The sequence below is a fragment of the Protomyctophum parallelum genome (genome assembly GCF_964188405.1).
Source record: "Protomyctophum parallelum genome assembly, chromosome: 14".
Classification (NCBI taxonomy): Eukaryota; Metazoa; Chordata; class Actinopteri; order Myctophiformes; family Myctophidae; genus Protomyctophum; species Protomyctophum parallelum.
In genome coordinates this window covers 33,053,179-33,073,921 of record NC_139709.1, presented here as the reverse complement: position 1 = coordinate 33,073,921, position 20,743 = coordinate 33,053,179, and the positions used below count along the sequence as shown (strand labels likewise).

General features: G+C 43.1%; 1 protein-coding gene across 1 annotated transcript in view; it reads right to left on the bottom strand.

The window, feature by feature from the left end:
• Window positions 1-2,221: 2,221 nt before the first annotated feature.
• mib1 (MIB E3 ubiquitin protein ligase 1) overlaps window positions 2,222-20,743 on the bottom strand; it is a 56,529-nt gene continuing 38,007 nt past the window's right edge. Inside the window, 8 exon segments of the mRNA XM_083782749.1 lie at window positions 2,222-5,532; window positions 7,771-7,871; window positions 10,347-10,421; window positions 14,507-14,677; window positions 15,439-15,499; window positions 15,501-15,521; window positions 18,769-18,958; window positions 20,628-20,741. Coding sequence (XP_083638875.1) covers window positions 5,392-5,532; window positions 7,771-7,871; window positions 10,347-10,421; window positions 14,507-14,677; window positions 15,439-15,499; window positions 15,501-15,521; window positions 18,769-18,958; window positions 20,628-20,741 — 874 coding nt within the window. The 3' untranslated portion in view covers window positions 2,222-5,391.

Here is a 20,743-nt window from a genome sequence, read left to right as displayed (position 1 = left end):
AAATGACAGCTTTGATGAATGTGTTCCTGTATAAAAGGCTGCTGTGGAGCGTGTGGCTGTCTGTGAGCCCAGCTCAGAGATATGTCCAGGTTATGAATGGCCCCGGTCAATGAGCTGGAACGGTAAAGAAATGACCTTTGATCGTGCGTTTAACCCATTTTGCGCGGGAACCCCTTTTGGGGTTAGCATTACGTTATGCCTTTAGCCATTTAAAAATAGCAGATCTACAAGCTCATAGCGCGCCACTCTACGAGCTTGTAGGTCTGCTATTTTTGAAAAATCGAAGAGCGACTGACGTAGTAATGGAAAACTGTCGGGATGTAGAAGACATTTTTTTAGAATCTGATCTCAGGTCATAATGGAAAACTGTCGGGATGTAAAGACATTTTTTTAGAATCTGATCTCAGGTCAGAATGGAAAACTGTCAGGATGTAGAAGACATTTTTTTAGAATCTGATCTCAGGTCAGAATGGAAAACTGTCAGGGTGTAGAAGACATTTTTTAGAATCTGATCTCAGGTCAGAATGGAAAACTGTCGGGATGTAGAAGACATTTTTTTAGAATCTGATCTCAGGTCAGAATGGAAAACTGTCAGGATGTAGAAGATTTTTTTTTAGAATCTGATCTCAGGTCAGAACGGGTTAAGGCTCGAGAGATGGCTCGCGAGACGTCCCACTGTCACATCGCTCACTGGAGATGATGCATCATTCACTCCATTTGGGGGGGGAGGGGGGGGGGGGGGAGAGAGAGAGAGAGAGAGAGAGACTGTTTCTTTTCCTCTCTCTCTCTCGCCGATTAGCATAGACGACTTATCACATCTGTGTGCCGAGTCCTTAACGAGGCGGCATCAATGACAGCACCCCCCCGAGCCGTTACACTTTGTGACAGAGACCGTCACGGTCCGAAGATTAATATACAAATAATCAACTCATAATCTAATCTACGCATATTTAGGAATTATTATTATTAGCAGCTACTTAGGGGCTACTGAAGAAAAAAAAACGATCTACATGCTCATGAGTAAACACGTATGCTTGTAGATCTACTATTATCAGTAATTCAGTATAAAGTTTAACCGCTTACACAGTGATAAGAAACATTTCAAACTAAAATCATTGAAAATAATCATGGTTTACGAAATAATCAATAGGGAGCCCTAAATATAATTCAGCTTAAACGTTTCTGGGCGGGAACCCGTTTTGGTGTTTTAACTAAGCATTATGTTATACTTTAGCTATTGGAAAATAAGCAGATCTACAAGCTCATAGCGCGCCACCGAGTGGCGCGCTACGAGCTTGTAGGTCTGCTATTTTTGAAAAATCGTGAAAATGTGGCACAAATCTTTGAATATATATATTCTTTCAGAAGACTTATTTTATTTATTTCGACGTCAGACATAAATGGTTTAATCATTTTCAATTAGCCCCTGCTGCCCCCCCCCCCCCCTCCCCTGCCCCCTCTGTAGACGCTACACAGCAGGGGAAAGCCAACAGAACCTGAAGTCTCCAGCTTGAGGAGAAGACCACTCACTACATGATGTGTGAGAATTAACAAACAACTACAGTTAAGTCAATAAACGCATGCATACATAATCCCATTAAGGCCTGAGTATAGGACGCCATTCTTTATAGCCCGACACTCAGTCTGAATCGTTACCATTAATTAAAACATGCAGGACATGTTTTAATTAATTAATGGTAGCGATTCAGGGCTGGAGCCAGGCTATACCCGATTCTCCTGACCTGGGGGGGGGGGGGAACCATACGAGTTAAAAACGTTTTCTGTGAAATAATATATATTCAAAGATTTGCACACGTTTTACGCAATTTTTCAAAAATGTCACATCTACAAGCTCGTATGAGCTTGAGCTCATAGCTATGAGCTATTCTTCCCAACAGTTAAAAACCCATTTAGACCCGACGGCAAAATAAAATAATAACGTTCACTCTGAAAGAATATATATATTCAAAGATTTGTGCCACATTTTTACAATTTTTCAAAAATAGAAGAACCTACCATTATTTAGCTATTGAATAATTATTGAATAATTGCAGATCTACAAGCTCATAGCGCGCCACTGAGTGGCGCGCTATGAGCATGTAGATCTGCAATTATTCAATAGCTAAATAATGCTTAGTTAAAACACCAAAACGGGTACCCGCCCAGAATGTGTTAAAGTGGTTAATAGCTATAAAGCAAGAAGGCGACTCGCCAGGCAATGTCCCAAGTTTCATTTAGAACTTTATTTCAGCTATTATGGTTGTTTGAAAAGCACTTATTAGCAATACAGAGTGAACAGCTTTCATGATACATGGTGTACTGCATACATCAAAACATTCATGCCAAAAACAAAAACAAAAAAGGTAAAGAATAACTACAGAAACATTTCTCCACCTCGACGGTTATATAAGCATTGAAAATAAGGGTACAAAATAGACATTTCCGAACAACGGTATATAACAAGACGACACTACCATAAAGCGTTATTAGTGCTCCTAGCTTAAAATGTTACCGAGATCATTGAAAAGAATAAAAAGTGACCGTCAGAAAGTTTGTTTCCCGTCCTAAAAAAATACAAACAATTGGTTGTTTGCGACGCCCACACTCGGGGAGAGCGAGCGTGTTCATTTCATGGATTCTCCACAGAGGTAAGTGCCTTTTTTCTTTTTTAAACGGGTAAGGCAAGGCTGCTCTGCTTTCAGAGCCATTTTGCTTTCCTCCTCAAATAAACACTGGTCACAACAAGATACGTGAGCATCTTGACAATGCACAATGGTTTCGTTTTATTCACGGTGACCGTGTTCAAAGGAACAGGAAAAAACAATTTCGCTACGAATGAAAGAATAAAATAAAAATAAAATAACTCCAAAAATATCAACGTTGATACCGTATCAAAGCAGAATGTTTGGGAGAGAATTTGAGGCTACATATCATGGAGGCAGTGACACCTATAAATCATTTTTTTTTCTCCTTTCTTTTAGGGCGGCAATACAAAATAATTTACTTTCTACAATTTCATCTTTGTGTTCCAAGAGATTGTACACTCTAGTTCCATAAATGTTCTTATTTTTTTTTCTTCTCTTTCTCTTTTTCTCGTAAAAGGAAATACATTTAAATTTAAATTAAAAAAGTAATACAAGGTAAAGAGCACCTTATCCCCCATACAAGTCCATTAACAAGTACATCATTTTTGGAAGCAAATGGCACAGAGAGTGATCAGTGGTAATCAGCGATGCTCATAGGATCTTTGTCAAGACAACACCATTTACAGCCGGGGAAAAAACAGCTTTAACGCCCAAGTGGAGACACGACGACGACACTTTTGTTTCACAAATATTCACGCGGTGCGAGTTCAAACGTGTCCAACTATACCAACTATACCGTCTCCTTTCGACTACGAAGGCCAAAGGCATATTCATACTCCACGGTTTAGGTGGTTAGTAAAAAAAAACAGAGATGCGTTTGTGGGCGAGTCGCTTATCACCGCGGCTCAGTGGCGTTCATGTTGTAGTCACCTTATCGACCTAAAACTGGAGTACGAATAGGCCGTTATACCCGGAACTTCAGTGATGGGTTTTTTTTTTTTTTTTTTACGTTTCGAAAATAGCCGAAGCTCACAATGCATGGCAAACGCATTGTGAGCTTGTAGATCTGCCATTTTCACTATTTTTCTAAACAATTCAAAGTTCGGACTTCGGGGGTTGGGGGGTTAATACTACCTCCTGAACAGGGACCAAATAAGGTTCTGAGAACCTCGTCTGAACCTGAGCCGCAGTGTATGGATACCAACACAGAACCGGAGGTAAACGCTTCACACGCTTCACGTTGTTCCTTGTAGTCGAAAAGAGAGGACCGTTCAGTAGACACACAGGGAAGCTGAACGCTTCTGTTTGTCTACTGGCTGCACTTGAAGCTATACAGCCAAAGGGCTGTTGCAACACTCGCCATGTGTGTGTGTGTGTGTGCGTGTGTGACTGTGTGCCACTGTTCTTGGTAAACAAGGTACAGGTGTGGTGTGCTACCTAGTGATTGGGCCGGCTCTATCAGCGTTTTTTTTTTTACCTCCGGAAGGCAGAGCAGCAGCACAGCACTTTTAGCTCAACTCTGAATCAGCTGGTTTCCCCCCCCCCCCCCCCCCCACCCAACACTAGAGGACACGAGCATAGTGCAAAACTGTCGGCTTCAGTCGGCCGCTGTGTTGAAACGGCGAGCGCGTGCGTGCGTGCGGGTATGTCACAAATGCCTATGCTCAAAACACACCATGTCGTTTAAAAAGCATCTCCCTAGACCTTTTTGTTGTTGTTGAGCGGTACACATTTAGCTTTTTTGTGTGCGTGCGCGTGTGTGTGTCGGGAGAGAGACGCACCATAATATCGTTAATGATAAATCAAAGTATAGCCGACAACACAACATCTACGTCAGTATAGCTTCCAATGCCAATGTGCTTGCATAAAGAGAATGACAGGTATATTATCAGAACGTTATGACTGACAGCCGTGTGGGGGCTGAATCTCGCCGTCGACGACGACCGTTCAGACAGAAAAAAGCATCGCGGGACCCACGGCGAAAAGGTGGCGAAATAAGGCCAAGCGTCAAGCCCCCCCCCCCTCACTCTGAGAGTGTACAAAATGGAACCAAATGGACACGTAAAAAGGGTCCATTTGGTTCGATTTGTACACTCAAGGGTCCATTCGGAATCGTCAGGGGAATCGTCAGGTTCCACCTTAACCCCTTAATGTCCACATCCAGAAGGCCGTCTGAAAGTCCCAAAGAGCCGACACGAGATTCAACAACAAGGAAGAGACTTTTACATATTACAGAAAACAAAGAAAAACAGAGAGAGAGAGAGAGAGAGAGAGAGAGAGAGAGAGAGAGAGAGAGAGAGAGAGAGAGAGAGAGAGAGAGAGCGCTACTGAGGAGGAGGAAAAGCGCCGGAGCTGGGATAGCAAAAGGAGCTAGATAGAGGTTAAACGGGGGTCGTTCTCAAGGGGAACAGCAGTTGCTACAGGCTGCAATTAAGATACAGCAAATAAAACAAACTCAAACCGATGACTCTGGGATGCTTCCACTTTTTCTTTTTCTTTTTGTCCTTTTCTCTTCTTGTGTTTCTGTAACAGGGTTTCCATTTAAAGAACACAATCATGGTGGTGCTAAAACAGTCTTGCTTGTAGTTGTGTAGTGTGTTATAAGACATTTGTAGGATTGCCCTTGGCTATAGTTTGATGGGAGAGATGGGGTGGGGGGGGTGGGGTGTGAGGCAGCAGCTGGTGGTAGTGGTGTGTGTGTTGTAGTGTGTGTGAGTTGGGTATATAATGGTGTTTTCTTGGCCCAGAGGAGACTTGCGGGAGAGGTTCCAGGGGCTCTTTCTCTCTCTCTTCTCTTCTCTCTCTCTCAGTAGAGGAGGATGCGACGCTCGATGGCTTTGCGGCAGATGGGACACTCGCTCATGCGGTCGCCGCACAGCTGGCAGGTACCGTGGCCGCACATGAAGATCATGTTCTTCAGACGGTCCAGACACACCGGACACATGGTCTGGACACAGGAGGAGAAGGAGGAGGAGGAGGGGGGGGGGGGTTGGGGAGGCGTTACCATTTTGGATTTTTTTTAATCTATTGATCAACTCCATTTCGTTACCGCCATCAGCAATACGTCCAGAATCTTGTAAAACTGTGACGTGACAATATCTTTGTTGTCACATAAAGATTATTGTGATTCTCAGCACTTTCCCTCCCGACACGTGGGCGGGGATCGTGAGGCAAAATGTGCGAAATACCACAGTAGAAGAAGAGATCCCAGGGCAACCCGGAAGTGTAAGCCCCTCCAGCACACTACGGTGTGGCTTCACTCTAGGCTGTGGTAGACGAGGCGATGAGGTGTTTTTGTCCGCGGATGTAAGAAGAGGGAAAAACTGGCTTTTGGCTCATTTTGAGCAGAGAAAGGAGTAATAACAAGCTTGCGCGCGCACGCACGTCGTATCCGTATGTAGGCCGTTTAACATGCGAGTTAGATGACATTAAAGAAAACACAAGCGCGCGGGCGGAGAATAAAAACGGAATTCCATGTTCCTGGCATTAATGCGGTTAAGTCTTTGACCGCCGCCTTGTGGCCACCGGTGGTAGTTGGCTTCTGACGACGGGTTTGAGCAGATTACTACTCACACATCCGGTTTCCAGGGAAGAAGAAACGGCTAATCTTAGCATTTAACACACGGTGTCTATCTTTCGCCCCCACGAGAAAAGGAAAGTTTATATTCTAATCGCGATGCCGTGACAAAAACGCAAATAAGAGCCGAACCTCGGATTGGACGATCACATCCATGGGACAGCGCTCGTATAGTTTCAGAGAAAACGGCGAGAAAAGTCCCCCGTGAGAATGGTAGTCTACGCATGCGCGAGCACGTTTTGTGCGGGCTGTTTCATATTGATATAAAAGCAGTGGTTTTCAACCAGTGGTCCGGGGACCACCAGCGGTCCTTGTCTACACTATTAGAGAATGTGGAAGAATTGTTATTTTGGTAACCAGCTCTCTCCAATTGTCACAGAACAACCGTTTGGATCCAAAGCTGCCCATCCTTCTATGAAATTAACAAAAGTCTTATCAGTCCATCCATCGCCGTAGTCATTTATTTAAGCAGTATAAAGGAAGATCAGAGACGGCCAGGCACATCCATAAAACATTTTAAAGGCAGGTGATGAACAAACAACTAAAAAAAGGGACGTATAACAAAGGCTAGCCTCAGTACAAGGCAGGAAAAGAGTTTGTACACTGTTGCACCTTTTATTACTTTACTGTAAAACAGCATTGAGACGCAAGTCTCTTTTTACGAGTGTGAACTGCCCAAGAGGCATAACACAGAGTCTCCTTTGTGTCTCCATAGGGAACCACTGCTGGTCATCACATTATTGGCTTAGGAATGGCCCAAAACCCAAATCCAAATGAGTTTTTTGGGTACCAAATCCTGATTTAACCAGAAACTGTTTTAGTTAATCTATTTTCCAGCTATGAACAGTACGCAGTAGGCTATTAATCTTTTCTTTTCTTAATTATTTTATTGCTGGCAAGCAGTTAGCATTTATGAAGTTCCCAGTGCCACCAAACACGTTCACCTTTTATTAAACCATACACGTTCACCTTTTAACCTGTATTGCACCGTATAAATCAGGGGTGGTCAACTTTGAAGATGGAGGGGGGCAGAGGGCCACTATAGTTACACACTCACTCCAGAGGGCCACTATAGTTACACACTCACTCCAGAGGGCCACTATAGTTACACACTCACTCCAGAGGGCCACTATAGTTACACACTCACTCCAGAGGGCCACTATAGTTACACACTCACTCCAGAGGGCCACTATAGTTACACACTCACTCCAGAGGGGCCACATTGCATATTACTCTTGTCACAGTGCGACACGTTTTGAGCTTTTGACATCTTGAAAAGTAACATTTTGATTTAATTTCAAATGCCTTTCAAATCCCTTTAATTATAACTTATTTTTAACACTATGATTTCTAACACTACTCATTAAGCTACAAATTTAGACCGAAGTACTTACAGCGGGTCATATATGAATGTTTGGATTTGGGGGGGGGGGGGGGTCCCCAGATTATATTAACCCATTTTATGCTAACCCCTTTCGGTGTTAGCATTATGTTATGCTTTAGCTATTGAAAAATAGCAGATCTACAAGCTCGTAGCGCGCCACTCGGTGGCTTGTAGGTCTGCTATTTTTGAAAAATCGAAGAACGGAAAATGGGAATGTCTCGCACCTGCTCCTTGATGTCTTGGAGTTGCTGCTGCAGCTTCTGGACGTCTGCGTTGACGTTGGTGTTGTCCTTGTCTCGTTGCATGGCCGGGATGTTACCGCTCGCTGTCGGGGAGAGAGAGAGAGAGAGAGAGAGAGAGAGAGAGAGAAGAAAAACAGCACGACACGTTGAGCAAACACTCTCTGGGAACCAACACGGGTCTGAATAAGGCCTAGGGAACGAGAGAGAGAGAGATGGAGGAGGGATGAACATATGAAACATATTCATTCCTGGGGGGTCTGGATGTTCCAGGGACCCCAGGGACCCCCCCCCCCCCCCCCACATGGTAACTGTCATTTCTCCACTGAATTCTCTTTTTTATATCACGGCACTCCGAGTTATACCAAAAAATGGCAGATTCTACGCGCTCACAATGTGTCACGCTGGAACACGTGAGAGCGTGAGCTTGCAGGTCTGCCGTTTTCTTCCGCGCACAACAACACCCGCCGCCGCCGCGCACAAACCAAAGTAATTTATGAAACCGGTTGAGTTAAGCATATGCCGCTGTGCGCCGTGAGTTAATGGACAGACCGATTGACTTGAAATATAAAGTGCTAGAGGGGGGCCTGGGCTCCATACATCTTCTTTGGCAGCGCATGCAGCCGTGTTATGGTATGAGGGTAAGATATTCTGCATTGATTAACCGCTTCCGTCCGTGGGACGTCCTAGGGGTCCCAATTGACGCGTCCTCCATAGGACGTCCTAGCGCATCCTACCGGGCGAGAGTTCCGAATTTTTTTAGCTTTTTTTTTTTGTCAGTTCGCCATTTCGGCTACCGTATGCTACGCTCTGGGCTCATGTTAGTGTATATACCGTTGATATAGCCGTTAGCGCGGCAGAAAGAATGACTCTCCTAATCCAGGGCGCTCTCCGTGCTTTTGAACTGATCGATATACTAGCGCTTCATTTCTGCTCCTCGTCCGTCTCTCCCGCAAAAATATATGACCGCTTTTTGTATCATAATATCTCATGAATTAAAACAATGTAAAAAAAACTTTTCTTTTTTAGCGGATTGTTTCCGGGTCGTCGGTTTCAGAGTAAAAGCTGGCCATGTCTTTCCGGCACCCCAGAGCTCCTATTTTGAAGGAATCCCCGGCACCGATTGCATTAATCCCGCCAGCACTCAGTGAGAATGAAACGGAGGCAGGTTGCTGCTGGCCAACAGCGGCAGTATGACCGTTTGTGAGAGAGAGAACACTTCAGCTGTGTTTTAGGGCAGTGCTTTTGTGCCTTTATTGATAGTTACAGTGAAGACATGCAGCAAAAGGGACTCGAACACGTGAGGCCAGACAGTCAGGCCAAGAGCCTATAGGTGGCATGCGCCTGGACCACTAGGCCAGCGGGCGCCCCAAAATGACAAAACTATTATACAACTCCAATGTCGTATTCCGTCTGACTTTGAGCAATGCGCCTGGCTGTTACAATAACGCCTGGTATTTTATTGGCTCAAAACAAAGTCGGACAGTGTTTTAGATTAGGCTACTCCAACCCCAGATACACCTATGTTGTCTGTTGTGGCAGTCAATGGGGATCTCAGGAAAAAAGACGCTCAACTTGATCAGAAATGATGTCAAATCCGCTCGCGAACAGTAACAACGGTTGACATGTCAAATCTTTCTTTAATAAAACTGTAGAGTCTGGTTTCATCCGTCACCAAACACTGTTGGCCCGTGCACACCCTCAGTTACCTCCTGACCGAGCTGACGCACCACCCCCAAGTATTGTATTTGTTATTTGGCCCCAAAATGATTTTCATAGAGCCTATTATAATCTGTTAATCACACAATCAAAGACTCAAAAATGATCTTGTTGTAAGATGCAAAGCTTCTCTGGCAAACTGGAAAGCAGAAAGTGGAATCACACTGGACTGCTGACGCATAAACGCAGCGGCCTATCAACAATTTAAATCTTGAGATGAAACTTAAATCCATTTGTTTTCACCCATTCTGGGCGGGAACCCCTTTTGCTGTTTTAAGCATTATGTTATTCTTTAAGCTATTGAAAAATAGCAGATCTACAAGCTCATAGCACGCCACCGAGTGGCGCGCTACGAGCTTGTAGGGTCTGCTATTTTTGAAAAATCGTAAAAAATGCAGCACAAATCTGTGAATATATATTCTTTCAGAAGACATTTTTTTTTTTTTTTGACGTCAGGCCTAAATGGGTTAAAGATCCATTATGTTATTCTTTAAGCTATTGAAAAATAGCAGATCTACAAGCTCATAGCGCGCCACAGAGTGGCGCGCTACGAGCTTGTAGGTCTGCTATTTTTGAAAAATCGTAAGAAAAAATGCAGCACAAATCTTTGAATATATATTCTTTCAGAAGACATTTTTTCGGTCCCCAGGCCCCACTGGTTTAGCGTGTGTGTCACTGAAAGAGAAAGAGTGGTAGCCCCCCCACCCTGCAAGAACCCAGATACAAGAACACCATTTCCACCTTTACAGTACAGTTACGTTGTCGTATATTAGGAGGCCCATCTGATGAAATCAATTTAAAAAATGATTTATTTTATAATTAAAAAAAAAAGAAATACTTACACCAACTTAGCGCCAGATTGTTGGGCTGGTTGAGCAGATCCTGCGACCCCCCTGCCATATTGTTTGTGCTCCCTGCTGAGGATATATAACGCAGTTCACATTGTTATAGCTGGGAGACAGCCGGGACTGGACTGGACCAGACCAGCCAGCCCGGCACAGCAGCAGAAAACAGTTGGTCCTGAGAGAGAGGTGACCAATACTATAGTTCACTAGTAGAGCCCCCAAAGGGAGGGCCGAGAGAGTCAGGAGGAGGAGGAGGAGGAGGACTGGCAAGTTAAAGAGACAGTGATCAGAGGTCAAGGGGAGAGGGGAGAGGAAAGCGTGCGAGAGAGGAACCCTTTCTAAACTATGCTACACCGGGGGTGGTCAGAAACCTTTTTTTTTTTTTTTTTTTGCCCATTCTGACCTGAGATCAGATTAAAAAAAAATGTCTTCTACATCGATGACAGTATTCTGAAAAAGCCATGTTTCTGTGTCAGTCGTTCTTCGATTTTCCCAAAAATAGCAGACCTACAAGCTCGTAGCGCGCCACTTGGTGGTGCGCTATGAGCTTGTAGATCTGCTATTTTTCAATAGCTAAAGCATGACATGATGGGGGGGGGGGGGGGGCAATGGTTTGTGGTCAACTGGGTAATTATGGTGGGTAAAATAATCTCATGGCTGAAGGTGTATCGATTATGTTTGAGCCGTTATGGTTTCTAAACCGTATGTACAGAAAAACAGATGAAGAAATCGCAGCGACGTGTCGTGTGAGCTTGTAGATCTGCCATGTTCGGCGTGCCAAGATGCTTCTATGGTGAATGGGTTTTGGTATTCCACTGACAGTCAAAAAAAAGAAAAATACGAATAAAAGTTGAATCTGGAGTACTTCTAAGAAGTGTGAAGCTACAACAGTTTCCCTTTTAACTCAACATAAAAAACAGAAGGAGAACACACACACAATACAGGGAACCGCTAGTGATGTGTGTGTGTGTGTGTGTGTGGACCTCTGAAGGAGGTTTGAACACGGATGATGGAAGATGCTGTGGAACTCAAAGAGAGGCGACAAGGACAAGATGGTGGACACAACCCAATACAGATATATTCACGTTAAGACAGATTCACAAGATGTGTGGAGAAATAGTCTGGTATATAGGAATGCACCCATGTGTCGGCCACCTTATCCTATGGGCCCCATTATTGGTCAATATCTGTAAACAAAACGGAGGTAAAACCGATGGCTAGGGATGGAGCTCGTTAATTTTGATTGATAACGAGCACCTTATCCGGCAGCCTTATCGAGCCGGGTTCTTATCGGGACGGCTATCGAGCATTTTCTATTACTTTGTGGAAAGATGTTAGACGACAACTTCTGAACAGAAGTGTATTTGAATGCAGTACTTTTCTAACGGACAGAAGGCAATTCACCTTTTTACTTTTGGAAAGTAATATTGAAGAAACTGTTAATATGTATACTGTCACTTTAAAAGCGTAATTTTGTTTACTTGATTGGCAGGTATCGATACACTTTTAGACAGACATGTTTGTGCTGACACAAACAACATCTCATTTATTTCTTGATTGTTTAAACATAACATCATGGGCAGCTATGCTCGATAACAGGCTTGATAAGCCCAAAGCTTATTGATACCTGGTACTCGATAAGCTTGTTATCGGATTTTATCGGGTATCGGTTATCGAGCTCCATCCCTACCGATGGCAGAGGCCGATATTGATCCGTTGTTGATAAACGCATACATTTTGCGTTGGCTACGTTGGTGTGTTGGTTATCTGCAGCCTATACCAAGCTGTAGATTCTGAACATTTATTTCTTGTATTGAAGATGTATTTGTTTCCCCTGGCACAAAAGGGGGGGGGGGGGGAAACCCCAACAAAAACTAAATAAACATCAGTATCGGCAATTTCTTTTTATTATAAACATCGGCGTGGGCCAAGAATGTCCATATGGGTGCATCCCTACTGTCATATTTATGGAGTACAGTAAACTAAACAAAGGGGGGTGCCCAGTGGAACTGAAGAATGTCCCTGCTGTGCCGCACACACGTCTTCTGACATTTGTCACAATCGCTATTTAACCCGTTTTGACCTGAGATCAGATTCTAAAAAATGTCTTCTACATCCTGACAGTTTTCTGAAAAAGCCATGTTTCCGTGTCAGTCGTCGTTCGTAGGGCGCCACTCGGTGGCGCGCTATGAGCTTGTAGATCTGCTATTTTTCAATAGCTAAAGCACGACATAATGCTAACACCAAAGGTGGTTCCCGGCCCAAAATGGGTTAAATAGAGCACTGTGTTGGATGACAAAATGGAAGAGAAACATTTCTCCCGTGGACACATTTTGCGATGCCTTCCGTTTAATTAGCGTGACTAAATGAAAGTGACAACATCGTTAAATTCAAATCTAAATTGATTTCGGCCTGTCACATAATCTGAAAGGGGGAAATGCGACGCGTGTTGGATTCACTGTCACAGTCATAAAAGGCTCTCTAGGAAATGTATCGTGGTCTAAAAAACAAAAACAAAAGAAAAAATGACCAAATTCCCTCTGGAATAGACGCTGGGCGTGAGAGGTCATTTCTAACAGTGGAACAAAACGTTTAATTTGTATTTAAAAAAAAAATTACCCATTAAGACCAGAGACCAGATTCTACAAATGTCTTCTAGACCATGACAGTTTTCTGAAAAACCCTATGTTTCTATATCAGTGGTTCTCAAACAATTTAATGTCAAGAAGCCCCAGAATTATCTGTATATGTAATTAGCAACCGCCCCACCCCCCCCCCCATCTGAAAATATGTTGTCCCAGGGACCCACCCCCTCCAGAAGCAAAGATACGAGTTGAAAATGTGTGCAAATCTTTGAATATATATTCTTTCACAGCGAACATTTTTAACTCGTATCTTTGCTTTATCTTTACAATTCTTCAAAAAATAGCAGATCTACGAGCTCGTAGCGCGGCAGAGCTTGTAGGTCTTGCTATTTTTCAACAGCTTAAAGTTTAAAATAAATGGTTAAAGTGGTTAAAAAGCCATAAGGTGACACAGACGAGTCCTCAGGTCTAAAACGGGTTAAACTACAAGAAGTGATGTGCAAGATTCAAACAATGGGGTTTGTTGTCCAGTTAAAATATTCACAACGTCCAGCTGAAATGGTGGTGGCGATACTTCCTATACGAGCTGCACCACACCACTGGTTGTTGGGTCGCGAGACATGGTCAAAGAATTTTCCAGGGGGCCAAAACGTTGAGAAATCCTGGTCCACGGAAATGAATTTTGGGAAGCCCACATAGGAAAATGGGAACTTGTGTCTTGCCTTATTGTCTAAGAAGGAAATGACACCGGCTGCCATGAGTAAAACATTCCACAACTGTGTGTGGTTGTCAAAGCAGGTGCAGTTGATTCGGACTCCTCGCTTAAAACTCATTGGGCGCCATAATCCGCCGCCTCCTGTCCAAACACCCCCGGGCGCCGAGATCGCCTCGTAACTCTCTGGTTCCGGTGCGTTTAAAAATAAATAAAAAAACTGAATGAAAATTCTGTTGGCTAATGCAGTCTATGGCGACGCAGTTTTTTAAAATCGAAATATCTCGGATTCTTCTTTTTTGGGTGAAAACAAGCTTGGTTTGCAGCACATTTCTCTAAACGATAACATGATCCTCGTTAACACAAAGTATGTTTCGGGTGGATAAAATGACGTTCGCGGGACGTGTTTAAACATAGCGGACTTTCACTTCCTGACTCGCAGTTTCCGGGCCCCAAATCGGCGTTCAAACTAAAAAAAAAAGGTGTCCGCCATTCAAAATGAATCGACAGCGCTCTGAGCCAACCACCAGATGGCGCTGTTGCAGCTAAATGGGTTAACACTCTTTACCACTTGGTGGATAACATCATGGGGGCTTATTTTCCCTACTCGTTGCAAAACAAGCGCGACATGACAACACCAGGAATAACATGCATGAGAAGAGAGAGAGAGAGAGAAGAGACAGAAGCAAAGGAAAAAGGATGACAAATAAAACTAAAACTAAATCAAATATTTAGAGGAAGACACGAGAGGGAATAAAAGCAATAGCAAAAGGAAAATGGAAGGGGGAGGGGGAGGAGGAGGAAAAAATTAAGTCAAATAGAAGGGGAATTAAAAGGGAACATGTGGAAGATTCACTCACTAAGGTCCTCATCATCATCATCATCATCATCATCATCATCATCTGCGGCATCATCATCATCATCATCATCATCATCCTCCATACCTTTCCCACCGCAGCAGAGGACGAAGGGTATGCGCCGATCGACCACAGCCCGGCACTGTACGCACTTCTTCATGAGGCTGGCACAGTCTGCAGAGGGAGAGAGAGAGACAGAGAGAGAGAGAGAGAGAGAGGCACTTTAGCTCTCTGAGATCAGATTCTAAAAATGTCTCCTACATCCTGACAGTTTTCAGAAAAAGCCATGTGTCTATGTCAGTCGTTCTTCGATTTTTCAAAAAATAGCAGACCTACAAGCTCGTAGCGCGCCACTCGGTGGCGCGCTATGAGCTTGTAGATCTGCTATTTTTAAATAGCTAGAGCATAACGTAATGCTAACACCAAAAGGGGTCCCCGCCTAAAATGGGTTAAAGACCACAGAAAATCCACTGAATGTTCAGGTTTGTTTGGGTGTGTAATTGAGGTCGTAAAACCTCAAAACTAAAACCGAAAAATAAATGCAAATTAATGTCGTGGAACCTTTTAAAACCCATTTTGGACTGAGGTGTCGAAAAGAAAAAGGCTTCTAAATCCTAACTTTTTTTCTGAAAAAAACCCATGTTTCTATGTCAGTGGTTCTCAACCTTTTCCCAGGAATTATTATCTGTACATATCTGAAAATATGTTGTTCCAGGTACTCCCCCCAGAAGCAAAGATTTGAGCTAAAAAAAAAAAACGTTCGCTCCGATAGAACATATTCAAAGCTTTTGCGCTACATTTTCACGATTTTTTCATAAAATAGCAGACGTACAAGCTCGTAGCGCGCTACTCGGTGGCGCGCTATGAGCTTGTAGATCTGCTATTTTTCAATAGCTAAAGCATAGCATTAATGCTAACACCGAAAGGGAACTTACTCTCACAAGCGCACATGTGTCCGCAGGGCTGGAAGAGCCTACGGGACGCCTTCTTGTCGGAAGCAAACGACGCATTCCTCGATCTGTGTGTGTGTGGTGTGTGGTGTGTGTGTGTGTGTGGGGGGGGGGGGGGGGGGGGGGGGGTTGGGGAGAACAGTGGTGGAAAAAGAGAGTGCTCAAATGTTAAAGTAAAAGTATCAACACTGCAATGTAGGACATACTCCCGTTACAAAGTAAAAAAGTTCGACATGTACTCGAGTGAAAAAGTGCAAAAGTGTCGGCGTCGAAATGTACTTAAAAGGACCACTTCACACCACTTTCAACCTATCTTAGTATAACAGGTCCTCACTAATAATCATGAAAAAAGTTCAGAAACCGTCTTCCAGTGACAATCATCGATGGGGAATACAAGCTAATAGAAACTGCAGGCTTTCTAGTCTCTGAAAGTAGCACCGCGAAAATGGAAGCCATCGTTTTCACGATAATGAAAATCTAACATTTTCATAAAAACAATCTTGTTTAAAAAAAAATGCCTAATGATGTCACTGGAAGACCTGTTTCTAAACTGCCCAAAGCCTCCTATGAGACATAGACTGAGTAGAAAAGAATCGTGCCATTTTTTCATGATTATTAGTGAGGACCTATTATATGAAGACAGGTTTGAAAAGTGGTGAAGTGGCCTTTAAGGTACTAAAGTAGAAAGTGCTCCTTATGCAGAATGTCCAAGTAGACACGTTTTGAAGTGCATGCAAATCTTTAGAAAATAGCAGATTTACAAACTCAACGCGTCGCATCGCGTTGACTCGTAACTGAAGTTTTCAAATCATTGTAGAGGAGTAAAAGCACAATATTTGGATCCGAGATGTAGTGGAGTAGAAGTATTAGAAATTGGAAATACTCGAGTACAAATTAAAAAATTACTTAAGTACAGTACTTAAGTAAAATTTACTTAGTTACTTTCCTCCACTGGTGGAGAAGCCTCATGAAAAATGAACGTCAAGAACAAGAACTAAATCTTTATCAGTGTTTCACACGGCCCAGCCAAAATGAATAGGAGTTCAAATTAGTTTCACCTGAGCTCGGGGAGTCACGCGACTATGTAATTGGCTTGCAATGGGAAGTTTTCTGAAATCCCTTTTTCTATATCAGTGGTTTTCATGTCAAGGACCCCAAAAAGGATAATGTAATTGGGCGCCGACCCCCATCTGAAAATATGCAGTTCCAGGGACCCCCCCCCCCCAAGAAGCAAAGATTTGAGTTAAAAACGTAAGTTTGAAAGAATATATGGTCAAAGATTTGCTCCACATTTTCACTACGCTACGAGCTTGTAGGTCTGCTATTTTTGAAAAATCGTAAAAATGTGGCGCAAATCTTTGAATACATATTCTTTCAAAGTGAATGTTTTTAACTCAGGTCTAAATGGGTTAAAAACAAATATGAAAACCATCATGAAACACTCAACCCCCCCCCCCCCCCCCCCCCCTCCCAATTCTTTTTGAAATGGCATGTTTTGCGCGAGACCTCTAACGCTATTATTTCTCTCACAATACATACACACGGCGCAGGGACGCCGACGTCGGCGCGTCTTAGCTGGGGGTCGTACTCGTAGTAGTCGGAGGAGGATGGGGGGGGAAAAGGACTTTTTCCCCCAGCTGGTATAGTCAGTGGGGTGTGGGATTTTCAAACTCAGAAGCTGTAAAAAGAATGGGGGGGGGTCATTTCAAAAAGGTTGTAGTAGGTCGTCAGGTCTTAAAAACACAGATCATAATATAGGTTCCCCCCCCCCCCCCCCCCCCTCGTTTTTGCCACTACTACGACAAAGAAACGCTTTTGCATTAGTAAATTAACCCATTCTGACCCGAGATCAGATTCTAAAAATGTCTTCTACATCCTGACAGTTTTCTGAAAAAGCTTATGTTTCTATGTCAGTCGTTCTTCGATTTTTCAAAAATAGCAGACCTACAAGCTCGTAGCGCGCCACTCGGTGGCGCGCTATGAGCTTGTAGATCTGCTTTTTTATAATAGCTAAAGCATAACATAATGCTAACACCAAAAGGCGTTCCCTTTTGGTGAGAGTGTGGAACGTGGTTGTCATTATATCAAGACTGGACAGATCAAACACAACACAATGAGCCCCTCTCGAGGTTACATGGTTTAATCCACTGGGTAAAAACACTATTACATTTTACCATTACATTTTCTATAGTTACGATCAATTAAACTTACCATGGTATCAAAAAAAAAACTAAAATGTTATAGAACACATGATTTTCCTAAATTCAGAGTACAGTTTTGATTTGATGAAGTGCGCTGCCATTATGCAAGGGGTTTTAAAATCATTCAAATTCAAAGCCAAACCCTGTCCTATGTCCCCGCTGTAGAATCTATGGGACTCCTCAGGTCCCAACAGCCATTTGCACCGGGGCAACCACACTTAACGAAATGTCACCTTTATAGATGAAAGCTACAAGTGTTCCGAAAGTCCTTTAACCCATTTTTACCCTAGATCAGATTCTAAAAAATGTCTTTTTCATCCTGACAGTTTTCTGAAAAACCCATGTTTCTATGTCAGTCGTTCTTCAGATTTTTCAAAAATAGCAGACCTACAAGCTCGTAGCGCGTCAATCGGTGGCACGCTATGAGCTTGTAGATCTGCTATTTTTCAATAGCTAAAGCATAGCATAATGCTAACACCGAAAGGAGGTTCCCGCCCAAAATGGGTTAAAATAACAGCGGGTACTGTGGCGCAAAAAGCTGGGGGTAGCGCCTAGGGCTGGGTATAGAAATTAGGTTCTCAGTAGGAACCGAACCAAAAGTGTCCAGTTTTTCTCTCATAAATAAAGAGCACAAGCTTTAACTTCTATTTTCCCATTGTTTTGACATGGAATAAACATACTGTATTCATTACATTTCCTTAAAAGTTGACAATTATTGATGTTCAAATTATTTACACAAGTAGCCAATTTTCATGGCAATTTAACGCTTAAATAATTTAGATAATTTTTGTTATCTAAACTTTTTTTCTTTTTATGTTCTTTATGGAACCGAAATTGGGAATCGATAAGAACCCGGAATAGACAAGCATGGAAATCAATAAGATGCTAACGATACCCGTCCCTAGGTACGCGTGGGGGTCAAGCTGGGTGTCTCTGAGACATACCTCGGTTCGATTTTTCAAAAACAGCAGACCTACAAGCTCGTAGCGCGCCACTTCAATAGCTAAAGCATAGCATAATGCTAACACCAAAAGGGGTTCCAAAGTGGGGTGTGTGGGGGATGTAAAAAGCTGGGGGGGGTAACAACGCGTGGTGGTGTCTGTGTGGGACATACCTTGGTTCTGGACTGGACCTGCTCCTTGCAGATGAGACACTTCTTGACGCGCGGCGAGCACAGCGAGCAGGTGGCGATGTGACCGCAGGGCCCGAACAGAGTGTCGCGCTTCAGGTCCGAGCACACCATGCACTCCTCCAGGGACTCCATGTTGCTGTTCAGCGAGGGGCTGCGAGAGCCCACCTGGCCACTGAGAGAGAGGGAGAGAGAGGACATGCCACGGCCGCAGTGGGAAAAAGTACTCAAATGTTAAAAAGGAGAATTCCACGCTGGAAGGCTTTCTTGCCTTTCTTTGAAGTTGTTACGTCCCCAACAAAGAGGTCCAGGTGTTATTTTGTGCAAAACCTCCTTATTGGTTATTTCCCCTACCATAAGCCCTAAATTAATTTTATTGAATGGAGCATTGGGGTGTTGTGCTAATTCGCTTATTTCCATCGCTCAAAAACTATAATTTTTTTGTATATATCCCCTCTTCATAATGTAAATAAGATCCCAAGTGGCACACTTTACTACTTATTTCGATGGAAATAAGTGAATTAGCACAACACCCCATAGCCCCATTCAATTCCCATTCAATTCAATGCAATTCATTGAGGGCTTATGGTAGGGGAAATAGCCAATAAGGAGTTTTTGCACAAAAAAACACCTGGACCTCTTTGGTGGGGACGTAACAACTACAAAGAAAGGTAAGAAAGCCGTCTAGCATGGAATTCTCCTTTAAGTGGCTATAAGCAATAATATGTCATCATTTTAACACAATCTGTGAGTGTGACACATCTAGGGGGCGCAAACTGCGTTCAAAGACTTTCCTAGAAGCTTTGTCATGCGTCGAAAAAAGGTTAGTCACGATGCGACACATCCTTTTCAAGTATTACTTTTCAACCCAGCACCTGAGGAATAAATCAGGTGCAGGATTGAAAAGTGGGCAGAAAAAACTAAAACTAACACTAAAAACTAATAAAAAACTAAGCGTTGTTGCAAAAATAAATCTGCTCTAAAAAGTAACTGAAATAGAAAGATAGTAAGTCAAAACTAACTCAAACTAACTGAATTAGAAAAAAATAAGTCAAAACTAACTAAAAACTAAACTATAATGAAAAATCCAAAACTAATATAACCTTGACTACTAGCGCTGTTTCCTAAACAATTACCACAATATGTAAATGAAATGATAACGTTTTGGAGATATTGTTCCTGCCTGCCGTTACATACAGCCAGGTGAAGAAATCACAGACTGAGGCTTTAAACGTTTGCTTTCATATTAATATCAGACTCCATTAGGGTTTTATGGAAGGTATTTCTGCACATGACGCTAGTCTGACCACTCGAAATGCTCTAATCTTAAAATAAGTAGCCGTCTATTGTAGAATAGACTACTTTTGGCTTAATCGCTTATGCTTAAACAGAAGCAATGCTGGCATCTCCAGAATCCAAATGACTGAAATCAGTAGCGGCGACTGAGAACTTTTAACCCATTTAGACCTGACCTCAGGTCTAAATGACCCCCCCCCCAGAAACAAATATTTGAATTAGAAACGTTCACTGCGAAATAAAACATATTCAAAGACTGGCACCACATTTTCGCGATCGAGCTTGTTGAAAAGCATGGTTAGAAACTCTTTCAGCGCCACCTGGTGGTCACCAGTTTAGGATTCTCCCCTTATAAAGAAAGAAAGAATTTGTAATTCTATTATGCATGTCATGTGCATGTCATCACCTGTACACCAGATTAGAGGAATTTTCAAAATATGGATGAAAAAAAAGAATAATGAAAAAAAGAAAAAGGCGACACAGATGTCGTCCTCAGGTCTAAATGGGGTGAATCCGGTCTCTCTGGGTTGCTTTGTGTTGTTGTTTACCTGCTCTTCTCCTTGTGACACTTGGCCAGAGCCTTGCAGAGGCTGGGGTCGGGACACAGGTCCAGGGGAGACTGGCCCTTCTTGTTGCGGATGGTCAGGTCGGCGCCGTTGGCCGC